Below are 12,925 nucleotides of genomic sequence, written 5' to 3' on the forward strand. Positions count from 1 at the left end.
CCTCTCTCTGCTTCCTTCGTTATGTTGTATCTGGCTCTCACTTCTCCCTTTTGCTTAAAATAAAGGCAAGTAGCTTTAATAGGCAAACCAAAGGGTTTTCTAGTACTGCTGGCAGGCTTTCACAAAAAGCAAGTAGAAAACTTTGGTCTTAAGCTGCTAGTAAAAGTTTGTCCAAAGCAGAAAAGACCAAATAATATAGTATAAAAAGAGATGTATAATTGCACATTTACACATCTAATGTAAAATCCTGATAAATTGCTTCTTAACAGCCTAGACAATTTCAGCCATCAAGTAGTACTATTACATACTCATCTTAAAGGCTAACAGCCTCTCAGACACATCAATACAATCAATTAAAAATTACGTAAGCAGAAACAACTGTTTCCTCATGTAGATTTCTTTTCTTAAAGGAAAATATTTTAGCAGCTCCATAAGAGATCTTAATTTTAACTCTATTGTCTCCAATTTTATTGAAAATAACATACTTCCTTCCAAGTGTCACATGCTCAGGTCTGTAACATTCTTCTTCCTAGAGCTATTGCTATTTCCATTGGACAGTTCCCAAACAAATATTTCATGTGACTTTTTCAGCTTCTGCAGTGAATGCCCTTGCCAAAATAGAAGGAAAATTAATTGCAACATGGCAGGGCACCAATGGACAACTTTCAGGAAAGACAGTTTGAGGTCTTGAGGTGTGGTTGGTTGTTTGTTTATTTTTTTTCCTTTGAAAAGATGACTATTTTTAGACTGATGGGCACTTAAACCCTCATTGTGGCAATGTCTAAGTAATAATCACAGTACTGATACAGCCTTCCCCCAGAAACATCTCCCTCTCTCCCCAGTGAATGGTTCTTTTCCAGCTCCCTGTAGTGAATAAACCCCAGCAGGTCATCATATAATCACAACACTGGCAATTAAAACAAACATAGTCACTATAATATAATTTCTCTCCTGTAATCTCTCTTACTTAAGTTCTTCTCAAAGGAGAGCATTTGCCTGTTAGACCCCCCTCAGAGGTTATTAAATGCCTAGAAATATTCCAAATTCAGTGTATCTGAATCATAGAAGCTTCTAGAAGTCAGTGGTTGAGCTTTGCTCTTATGGGAGAAGAATATCTGGTCTGAAAAAGTTAGAATGCATTTTTTGTGTAAGTATATGTGATAAAAGAAAATTCAGAAGCCATTTAAAACGCCTCAGTATACCATGGGCATTATGCTTTTCACTGTTTTCATGGTAACAAGTCACACATCAGATTCTTTCTACTTTCTCATTTAATTAATGGAAAGTTATACAAAATTTGCTTTATCTACAAATGATCTGTTTAAAGGAACCTAAACTCATGCTATTATGCAAGGGATTTAAAAATAACACAGTTAAGTGTCTGAGTTTTTATATAAATCTCCTTCAGTTTGCCATTCCTGATTAAAGAGCTTTATGAATTAAAAACAGGCCCCTTCCTTTTCTCTCTCCCTCTGGTGTCTCTTCCAGCTTCTTCTACCTGCAAAGCTGAGAAGGTACTTTCATCCTTACTGCAGAATTAGTTAGGCAAATTAACTACACACAGCTGGTTAATTTTATGCTTTGAGACTAAGCTTGTCTAGTTTTTAAAACCAAGTTCAACCTGCTTTAGCCATTTTTCTTTAAGCTGCTGAAGTCTTAATGAGCAACTGTTGTTTTAATATTAATCAGTTCTGCTTAAATGAGATTAGTGCAAGTCACTTGAACATTTTTTTAAATGAGAGTCTTCTCTACCCACAAGAAAATAATTTTTACTTGCTCTGAAGTATACCGTTTCCTAATTCTGCACAAGGAGCCTGACATAGCAAAACTTTTTAAGCATCTGAACTGTAATTCTGTCCTGTGTTCACTGGGGTGTGCATAAAGGGATTCCTTTAGGTCTGGAGTTGACAATCGTCACATACTTAGAAGAACAGAATCACAGAGAGACTGAGATCAGAAGGGGCCCCTGGAAACCTTTTAGTCCAAACTCCCTGCTCAAAGCAGGGCCAGATACAGCAGGCTGCACATCTGGCTTTGAATATCCCTAAGTCTGGGGGCTTCACACCCTTCTCTGGGCAACCTGCTCCACTGTTTCATAATCCTCACAGTGAGACTTCAAATGAAGAAAAGTCATCAGATAAACAGGAACAAAAAGACTGAAATACAGCACCAGTTTGGATATAAAATATACACTGATGGAAGTCATGGAAACAGAAAAACATGAATAAGATTCATTGTTCTTTAATCCAAGGTTTAAGGATCACACCACAGTTTCACGTTCTTGTCCTTTTGAAAGGCGAAGAGCTTCTGCTTTAGAACACCCACCTGTTGCTCAAAAGCCACAAATACAAAGAAGTTAACTCAAGTCCAACACGGCTCAGCCTGGCACTTACTGGTCATGCCTCGTGTCGGGGATGCTCCGGTCCATTCGCAGTTTGTCGCTTTCTACCTGATTGAACTTGTTGCGGGCGTAGGGATCCTGCCCAGACCGCACCACGGTAGCGCCAACGTAGGCATCTTGATCAAAGTCTTGCCACCGAACCTTTCCTACGATAGAAAAACCAGGGAAAGATCCAATTTAATCTTCCCAATTTAAAGAACAGCATTTGGCATTCCAAACAATTGATGAAATAGCTTGGCTTTTAACAATTAAACATCCACAGTTTAATTATTCAACATCAGTCACTTTTGCATATTACATTCCTCTACAACACCCTGCAAACTAATATAAAATTGAACAGTTTTACAGATCTCAGTTTATACAAGTAATGATCAGACCATGCTCCGCCTTGGCCATTTTATTTGTCATGGGTTTGGTTGTTTGCTTTTTTAACACCAACTACCACAATTTCCATGTTAATAAAAAAAACCCTCTCCATATATTGACAGGTATTAACACTGTACATGATCTGGCTATAAAGTTATCCAAGTAACACTCACTTTTCAAGAGCCACTCCAGACTTTAAAAACCTTGCAATTTAATTTACTGTCTCATTATCTAAGTAAAACCACAGTCAGTTATAATGAAACCATCTGAAGAACAGGCCCCTTTCAGAAGTACAAGACAACATTATTCTCAAAACCCAGCATCTCATACAGGCAGAGCACTAGATTGCACTCCAGCATGACAGAACTGCAAGCTCCTTTACAATCAGAGCTGATTCACAAATTAACCTCTCTTTGAAAAGGACTGTTATTATGTGACTGGTTGTGACACACTAACACTTCAATGTAGATTAGCATCCAGACACCAGGAGTGAGAATTCAAGATTTTCACCATCTTCAGGTGTGGAACACCGGTATATTTATCAAACATCCTAAAAATATCAATTCTTACCTCTGGTTGAACCTTAACTCTTTTGCCTATTCAAAAATATACAGTAAATGTATACCACCTTTAACTCAAAATCAGAGCTCAAGTTCTAATGCAATACAGACATTCTTTCTTTAACACAGATATGTATCAATCTCCTGCAAGCATGTTGTGGTGAGCCATTCCAACACTGCAAACACAGTACTTTCAAACAAGTTCAGTAGGTAGTAGGTTGCAGAGATGTCACTGAATTCAAGCTCAGCTTTTAGACAAATAACATAGTTCAGGCATATCCTAAACTAAGCTGACATGGATAGAGGGAACACTAACAGCTATTAACAAGAATTAGCAGTTGCTCAGATGTTTCAAGGTTTGCTTTTGCTCTCTTCTCAACCCACACAGCATGAAAATTAAGGCAGGCCCTTCTATCCATAAGCTGTGCCCTAACTATGGTGCCTTAACTCCTGCTAGAAGATTCTAATATTGAAGGAAAACTTTCCCATCATCAAACAAAAGAATTGCCTGTTGTTTAACCAGACAAGGGATGAGGTGGCTTTGGGTGGGTGAGGGTTTTTTTTTTTTTTAAAGAAATTTCCAACATCCAAGTAAAGCCACAGAGTAAGAGAAGCACCCACACTTCCCATACTTTTGAATTACTGGCTTAAGACCTAGCTAGTAAAAACAGTCACTTAGTATTAACATCTGAATTACTATCATGAAGAAGTTAAAACACGCACACACACACACACAAGCCAGAACTAGAGAGCTGAACAAAACCAGACTGCAGAACTTTTAACAGACACTCGGTGATGCAGCCCAGAGGGGAAGCTATAGGAAAATAATTGGAAGAGAAGTAGATTTTCAAACTGGAGTTACTGGAAGAACTCTACAAAGGAAACTTTCCAGCTGTTGTTGGTTGCCCACAAACTGCCAAGAGTTTTTCTTAGCCTTTCAAGTTCTTTCTTCAAAATATTTCCAGGAACTTACTTTGAAAACAAGTTTACACCTCAGCCAGCTACCACACTACAAACAACCCAATACAGAGTTGTTTACAAAAATTACACCAACCCTCACTTGCAACAAAACTATACCAAATGCAGAGTGTCTCGATTCAGCAAACTGGAATAAACAACAGAGATCAAAAGATCATCTCCCTGTATAACTCTCTCCCTTAGCATTTCCCAATGCTTTTGCAGCTTCCTTGGAAACTCAATTATTTCACCCTTCCTTCTAACTTATAGTATAGCTTCCATCTGGAACATATGTTGAATATTTTCTGAAATACCGGATATGTCATAACACTGTTTATTGTGGTCTAAAAATAAAGATTTTAGTGAACTTTATGAAGTATTGTCTACACTTAAAATGCATTCATATAGGACTTTCAACTTTCAAACATTCCAGCTGCTAATGGATTTTAATGCTATGCCTGCTTTGGGACTGTCACCCCCACCCACTACTTCAGTTGCCTTCCATCCAGTAGAAATAGTAGCTAAAACCCAAGAGGTCATGAGATCATCATATCAGCAGCATGTGTGATGCTGTCACAAGCTTTATTCTTAAATTGTGTTCTTTTTGAACTACAACATGCAACGTGGACTGCCCACTTGGTTACAAGTTGTAACAGCTCAAGTGAACTGCTGGAAAATGAAAGGTTGATCCAAAGCTAGGAATACTGTCCAGCCTTATTTTGTTGAAAGGCTTGTCTTTTTAACAATCTATCAACCAAATTTTGAAGTTAAAAGTGGTTTAATAAAACCTTTACTAATAATAGGAACTGTTTCTGTTGCATGCTTCCCTGGAGAACACAAGTAGGAGCAAGTTTGATTTAATTTCTTCTGGGGAACTAGCTGGCTTTATAGTTTCCTGAGTTTGAATGATTTTGCCAGGTGGAATGAGTATCAGAAAATGCAACTGCATTATTTCAAACTTAATTTAAGAAGTTTGTAACTTCAAATGCAAGCAAATGTGTGTTTACATGTACTTAGGCCTAATATGACAATAAATCAATCTGGTAAAACTCAACAGTGAATGAACCAGAGCCAAGTAAGACAAAAAAAGAGGAAGAAAAAGGAAAAAAAAAAAAAAAATTCACTGAGCCAGCTAAGAATTAAGAATCCTGAACCAGGGTATGCTGCAGTGCTACACTGTTTTTGATAAGAAGTCCTAATTTTACAGGCTTTTCTGAGTCTGAAAAGCTGAGTAGAAACAAGAAAAAGGTGATATCCAACAAAGATGCTTCTTGTTGTCCCAAGTATTTCCAAACTCTGAAGTCTTGGAGAAGGCTATGAACAAAAACAATACAATTCACTGCTACTACTTTTAATAATAAGCTGGTTGTTTTTAAATAGTAATACATATTGATTTTTTTTCTCTGTAATAAGTAGCTGTATTTTAAAAAATAGTGCTAGTTTGGTATATTCTATTCCATTCCACTTTCCATCCAAGGGGAGTTTGATATAAACAATTTAAAATGTAGTATTTACCATTATCCAAGACTTAAACTAGCAAATGCAACACTAGTCCAGAAAGCATGGCATAGAACAGAAGGATAAAAAAACCCATTTCTAAGGGCTAAATTTACTGAACAGCAGTGAGAGCCACAGAGTATAAGAACAAGTGAATTTGGCTTCAGGAGCCAGGAAGGAGGCAAAGCCTGGCTCTAGCAGAAGGCCCCATCAATTAGGGGAAATTCAGATAACAGTAAGAGAAGCTTTAAGTGAGACAGAAGAGGTGAAAAAAAGCATAGCAGATAAATCTGCATGCAGCCAAGCAGCAGGCAATAGAATAGGCAGAGAGAGATGCAAAATCCCCTAAATAGCTTGTGTTCCTGCTGACTTAATACAGCTGAAAAGCATTAGGATGCTCAATATAAATATGATTATTTTGACTTACAGGCATTAAGTTAATGAAGACCTGGAATCTCTAAGAAAAGGCCATTTGAAACTCCCTATTTTTACAGAGCACTGGTGATACAGTTTTACTTCAGTTATCCATGTGTGGCAGGTGCATCTGCACAGATAAAGACCCTGCAAAGGTTGGGACTTCATGGCCATTAAAACTTGACTAATTAGAATAACATTCTGGCCTGACTAGGGTATAAACGGAGCCCCCACGCCAGAGAGACAATTTGATTTAACTCGGTCTTCCTCAGAGCAGTGGGTCTGAAGTCAGGGACTTCTCCCTTGGATGATGACACCACCCAAGGAAACTTGCAGGATTGAGTAAGCTCCTCATCCTCATTTCTGCTTCTGGTGAGTGAATACCTCTTCTGGAGACACATACATAGATATATCCTTGAGTGAGCCCTCACCCCTTGTAGGCAAGTGATTCCCTTTTCTGGGTACCTTTGGGTCATCCTTCTAAAAACGATATTCACACAACTTTGGAATTAGTTGTCTGGTATTATATTCCCACCTAATACTTGTGATTTGCTTTGGTCCATTGGAGTGCTGGGTAATTTTTAGAGAGAATAAATCTGCACTTTGGGTAGCTACTGTTGTGTGTTTTGTGGGTGCCTCCATGACACCATGCAGACGATTCAGGCTCTACAGAAGTTAACATCACTATTTTCACAAAACAAGATGTAGACTTGTGCAGCATATAAAAAAAGTCACCAAAAGACAAAGGATAAAAACACTCTGATGTACAGAAGGTAGAAAAACCCCAACAGTTCAATCTTTATATAAAGCCATTTTAATGATAAAGATAATAAACAGTTCCCTAATTCCAAGAAGTTCTGAAAGATACCATGCTGCATAATTCTGAAACCTAAAGTTCTCCTCACCTCAGTGGAAGTGCAAGAAAATTTCAAAGGAAACCCCTCTTAACATTAGTTCGCTTTGCTTTACAACAGTGCAAAGAATCTGCAGAAATGTGAATTCCAAGCTTCACTGCCATAAGGATTCTAAAGTTTGACTACATGAATTGAAAATAATCAAAATAGTGATTTAAGAGTGCATCATTCTGTTGACATAACCTTTGATGTTTGATTTGAGACTCATACTACTTTGCACAACAATCCTTCTGCCTGTTATATCAAGCTGTAAGAGATTACTAATCAACAGATTAAATTTAAAAAAAAAACAAAAAAAAACCAAAAAAAACCCCAACCAAAACCACAAAAAACCTGACCGGCTCTACTTTACACTTAATTTTACTTCCAGCTTCAACCATTCCAGCTTCTGATACCTCTTCTTTTCAAACTGTAACACTTCCCATTTCTTTCAATACTCAAATGGCTTCTGAGAGCCACTGGGCAAGGAAGGTCTCAGAGGAAATGTATAGGGTTTGGTCCAGAACACAAACATTCAAAAAGGGGAAATAAGAATAGTAGCTTGAAGGTGCAAAATTGGCTGACCTCTAATCCCATTAACAATATTTGCAAAGAGTTGTGTTGAGGCAAAAAAATACTTGAAAAGATCTTCCAGAAACCAATTTAAATAAGCCAGGCTCTTAGACTTTCTAGGATTTATATCCTAATTTATACACAAAGTACAAGTTTTGCCAAAAAAGCATACATACATAACCAGAGTCTTCTTGTCCCTCTCCATCAAAAAACTAAGACAAGGTAGGCCAAAGGCTACAGGAAAAAAAAGCCATGAATGTCAAACAGCTTATACTGGACTGGGAGTTATAAGGTTTTAAACCAAAAAGCATAACTCACACGTTATTGGGGATGGAAGTTTCCAGCTGATTAAAGGATAGTTTACCTTGGTTACCTCTTTCAACACCTCACAGTATTTCAAATGTTTGGCTAGGGTAAATTTGTAAACCAAACATTAGGTTTAATAGAAGAGTAAAACATGTTGTGAAGCTATCTTACACTTTTCAATCCAGTGTAAAATATTCAAATCCATTTTACTATTTTCCTTATTATGTCAATTCTAGCTATATATTAAATCTTATTGATGAGAAACAGTTGAGCAGCAAAAGTTGTTTATGGAAGCAGTCACATGAAATGAAGATTCCTTAACATTTAATTTCCCTAGCTCATCCTCCAGGCATAAGACCATTTCATTCAAATCAAATAAAAATCATGTTGCTCTGTTATCTGTCAGCATTTGGAGCACTGGAACAGGCTGCCCAGAGAGTTTGTGGAGTCTCCTTCCCTGGAGATACTCAAAACTGGTTTGGACACATTCCTGTGCAACCTACTCTAGGTGAACCTGCTTTGGCAGGGGAGTTGGACTAGATGGTCTGCAGAGGTCCCTTCCAACCTCTACAATTCTGTGATTCTATGTGACAAATACTGACAAGTATGAGAAAAATAAGATACACCACCAGCATACTCAAAAGAATCTGCCACATCAAACTTTTTTTTGTGCTTCATTCAGAAGCACAGTCCTAAGGTGTCTGCTGCCTGCCAGCGTTATGCATCAAGAGAAACGGTCTACTTCTGTGCCAGCTTTTACAGCACCTCAAACTTATTGGAGGACAATATAAATGTACTAGCAAAGAGTCACGTCCTCTGTGGTTTTAAAGTCAAACAAGAAGCAAAACAGGTAAGATTTAAGGAAGCTGGAGCTTTAAGAATAGAGACGTACATATTGCTAAAATAATCCTAGCACTTCCAAACTACAAAGTATTATTAGAATCAGAGTAACTGCCGTGTTTTATGGCTCTCAAGGATAAATGTTTTATGGCTATGAATCTTTCATAACAAATGTTACTGCAATACCTGGAGGTAGTGTCTCCACACTCTGTGCTTTGTCCTCTCCATCACTGCCATGCACATCTTTCCTTTTGGGGTCGATATCATTGGGGTCCTCCTGAAAAAAGTACATAATCTTTAAAATAATCTCTTTAATTGATTTAATTCTGTGTTTTCAAAGCAAACAGCAATAACTAAGTTTTCTGGAGTTTTAAACTCAAAGTGATTCAAGAGAGCTAACTTTGGATTTTAAGAGAAAGGATGATTATTTCTTCCATTACTTGAAAAAAAAAAAAACCAAACATAACAGACCAAAAATTTAAGACAAGCTTTTGCATTTCATTTATTCAGCAATTCTTACTTTAAAAAAAAAAAAAAAAATGTTTAAGAAGGAAGTGTACTAGGAAGGATGGATTTTTTTTTTTTTTTTTTAATCCATAATACTCAAATGCACAACACAGGCAAAACCATTAAATAAAATCTGAAAAAGCCCCATGTTAGGAAGGAATAGCTCAAATAGAGAAGTTATCTAAAAAAGAGAAGTCAGGTTATCTAGCAGTTATATCCAGAGTGGCAGACTTACTACTGGAAAAAACCTTCCAAAATATCTTCAAATTGCTATTTTCATGCATTCACTTCAGTGAAGCTTATTCTGGGCTTCACAGGCAACTCTGCTGAACTTCTGATTCAGGTAATATGGGGGAGTTACATCTCCTTCCCTCTTCCAATTTCTAACATTGATTCTGAATCTATAAATCTCATTTTCCTTTCAACACAAAAACACCCCACGTTCTTGTATGCTCATTGCCACAAAAATACAAGATGTCAAGCCAGAATTATGCCACTATGCATTTGGAAGAAGTTTTAGAAGATAATTAGCAACTGTATGCCCATTTGTACACTACATTTAGCCAACAGATTTAAGTGCCATCAACTTCTGTGGTTCTTGCACACTTGCCAAAGGAAGTTCTGATTCCTCTTCTACATCTGCACTGCAAGTCCTAGTCATAATACCAGTTCTATTTCCAGAATCCTAATAAAGATGACGCCTTTACTACGTCATGTAAGAAGGTTTCATACTACGCCTATACTCACCAATAAATGCACCTAAAAACATGACCGGGTACCAAAGTCAAGCAGCACAGAACAATTCTTACCTCTTCTAGGAAAAGGCAGAAATATATTTGTATCTCTTCTCTCAGTCTCCAGAACAGTGTGATGGTGTACAAACCACGTGCTGTAAACCATCTCTGCCCTCCCAGCTCCTAAGCCACGGCTGGGAATTTTTTGGTAGCAAGTAGTTAGAACATACCCAACTTCACTGGAGAGCATTTCAACCACAAAGGATACCATTTCAGTCTGTCCCCAGGCATGTCTGAATTTTCCAATATAAGTTCAGCTTAAGCGTCTACATTACATAGGAACCGTAATGTTTGGAAATACATTGGGAAAAAGCATCCAATTTCCAAAATACCGAAATGCTACACTGAATACTGATGGCTTTTTCATTATTGTTAATCATTTACAGAGAAAAACAGCCACATAACTCAATTAAAAATTAAATACTGCAAACACATGCGTTTCATAGCACCATGCATTGAGGGTACCAGAGGGAAGGAATTTGTGCGGGTTCTTATACTACATTTCACCAAATTAGTACGTGCTTTGGGTTACTGGGCCTTGTGGAGATCAGTAACTTTTCTTAAAGACTTGCTATAACAGCAACAAAACAAGCCCACATTCCCCAAAACAGACAGCGTTTCAAGAAAATTATTATGGTTCATGCTGGTGAGGGAAATTATCTGTCACTGTGTGCCGAGTCCCATCAGCACATTGAAACAGAAGCTTTTTATGAGTATAGAAATTTGTATTTCATTAATTACTTGACTTTGTACACCATTTTAAATAAAGCAGTACTCCAGAAATGCTTAAATGCAAGTATCAACTATAGCTGGAAATAGAATCTTCGTAATAAGAATGTGATGTTTTTCAAAATTCAGCAAAGCTCTTCTCTATCCCAAATTACTATAATTAGTCTTAAAAAATACCTATGTAAGTTAAAAGATAAATGGAAAACATCTATTAAGCAATTGAAAAAAATTGCAAGGATTTCTCCTGTAATTTTTTTTAAAAAAAACACACACTACTGAGTGCTTCCTTATACTCTCTTCTCCTAAGTCTTTAGTGGAAAACTGCCTTCCCATTAATCCTTCTAGCTGAGGAGCATGTGCCATTGAGCATAATTATTTACCAAGTTCTTTCACTTTGTTTTGTTGTTGTGTTTTGCTTTTAAATAAACACAAATTACCAAAAGCTATTTTAGAGATCTGATAGCTAAATGCCATTTTGAATTCTTATACACTTGAGGCTTCTAGCAAACTACTTGGGAACAGCCTTCAGAGATATTCTGAGGTGAGCAGAGATTCAAGGATTAAAAGCTCCCACTGCAGACACCTGGATGTTCAACCAGCTTTCTAGGATCCCTTATACAACAGGGAGAATATGGGATATTAATCTCTAACCTTTATGCCGTAGATTAGGACTTTGTGGTATTTTTCTTCTCCAAAAGAAGTCTATTTTTTAAATAATTAAAATAAGACCACTCAGATAAAACTAATGTTCTGTTGTAAGCACTAACTTTCACCCAATAAAGCATTTGAAAGTACACATGGGAAATCCATTTGTTTGCCTTTTAGGAGCAAATATGTTACATCCTTTACAGAGAACTCAAGCACACAAAAGGAGAAGAAAGCATTTGTTAAAATCATGGACATAAATACAAACAATTTCTTTACATCTCTGACTGTAAATTGCTTCAGCATGTTCATTTGGTGAAATATGTGAACAAATTATATGGTCAAATGACATTCCTATGTTGTCACCATCACAGGACAGAGTTGCTTTTTCAGCTTGTTTGGAGTGCAGCAAAATCCCAGCTTCTAATGTGATCTTAAAAAGCTGCTTGCATTTGATGAATAACCTTCCTGGTAAAAGATAACAACGCTTGCACCAACAAAAGTCATTCACACAAAAAGCTAAGCTTAAGGCAAGATTGAAAGCAACTGAAATCGTTTAAGGGGAGGCACAGCTCTTAATCATAAGAGCACAAGAGGGAAGTTTAATGAATAAGGAGAAAAGTCTAATGCCTTTTTCAGTATTAAAATAATATTAATGCTATCAGTACTTAATACTTTAAAATACCATTTTCCTGACATATTAAAAAAGCTCACAATATCAGGCTACAACCTAAATATGTAAATGCTGTAAATACTTCCTGAAAATATTTTGATCTTATTAAAAAATAAAAAGTTAATTGGCCAGCTAGCACAGACACTAACCAAACATTAAATGCACATGGAATGCCACTAGAATAATAAATTTGTGGTCATTATTTGTCGGGATATTTTCTCAGGCCAGGGCACACATAACAGCATCAAAATAAGTTCATGCCAGCTATAATGCACACTTTGCAGGGATTTGACATACATTAATTTTACATGTTGTGTCACTGCCTCCCAGTAATTTCTGATTTGTTACTAGCTGATATGCAAAGAAAGAAAATTGCAACCTTACAACTCCACTCAGCTGGAAATCTTAAAACAGTATTGTAGCAATATTTAGCAAATAAACCTAACTTAAATGTAATTTTAAAACTCAAGTATCTGAATACCTTTGCTACTCCAAAACCTCAGAAGTTAAGGTGATGTACATCTCCTTACTAATTTGTTAAAACTTTGCTTGCAGACCATAATCACTATATCTTATGGTTAAATTGAAGGGGGAGGGGTGTGAGGGAGAGCAAGACACATGAAGGATTTTTCAAGGCTGATAAATCATTGAAGGGCAGCAATTTTTTCTCTGAGGATGTGGTAACCTTTATATGCCTCAGAAAGCCTACATCAAACCTTGCTATTACCATGTTTATTTTCCTGCTGAACTGACCCACTCCATTAAGACTA

At 36.9% G+C, this 12,925-nt stretch overlaps 1 protein-coding gene across 1 annotated transcript in view; it reads right to left on the reverse strand.

The window, feature by feature from the left end:
• Positions 1 to 9,099, reverse strand: part of GALNT2 (polypeptide N-acetylgalactosaminyltransferase 2) — a 43,265-nt gene extending 34,166 nt beyond the window's left edge. Inside the window, 2 exon segments of the mRNA XM_008940468.1 lie at positions 2,394 to 2,547; positions 8,994 to 9,099. Coding sequence (XP_008938716.1) covers positions 2,394 to 2,547; positions 8,994 to 9,099 — 260 coding nt within the window.
• Positions 9,100 to 12,925: the final 3,826 nt, after the last annotated feature.

This window comes from Merops nubicus, unplaced genomic scaffold (genome assembly GCF_000691845.1).
Source record: "Merops nubicus isolate BGI_N331 unplaced genomic scaffold, ASM69184v1 scaffold13025, whole genome shotgun sequence".
Classification (NCBI taxonomy): Eukaryota; Metazoa; Chordata; class Aves; order Coraciiformes; family Meropidae; genus Merops; species Merops nubicus.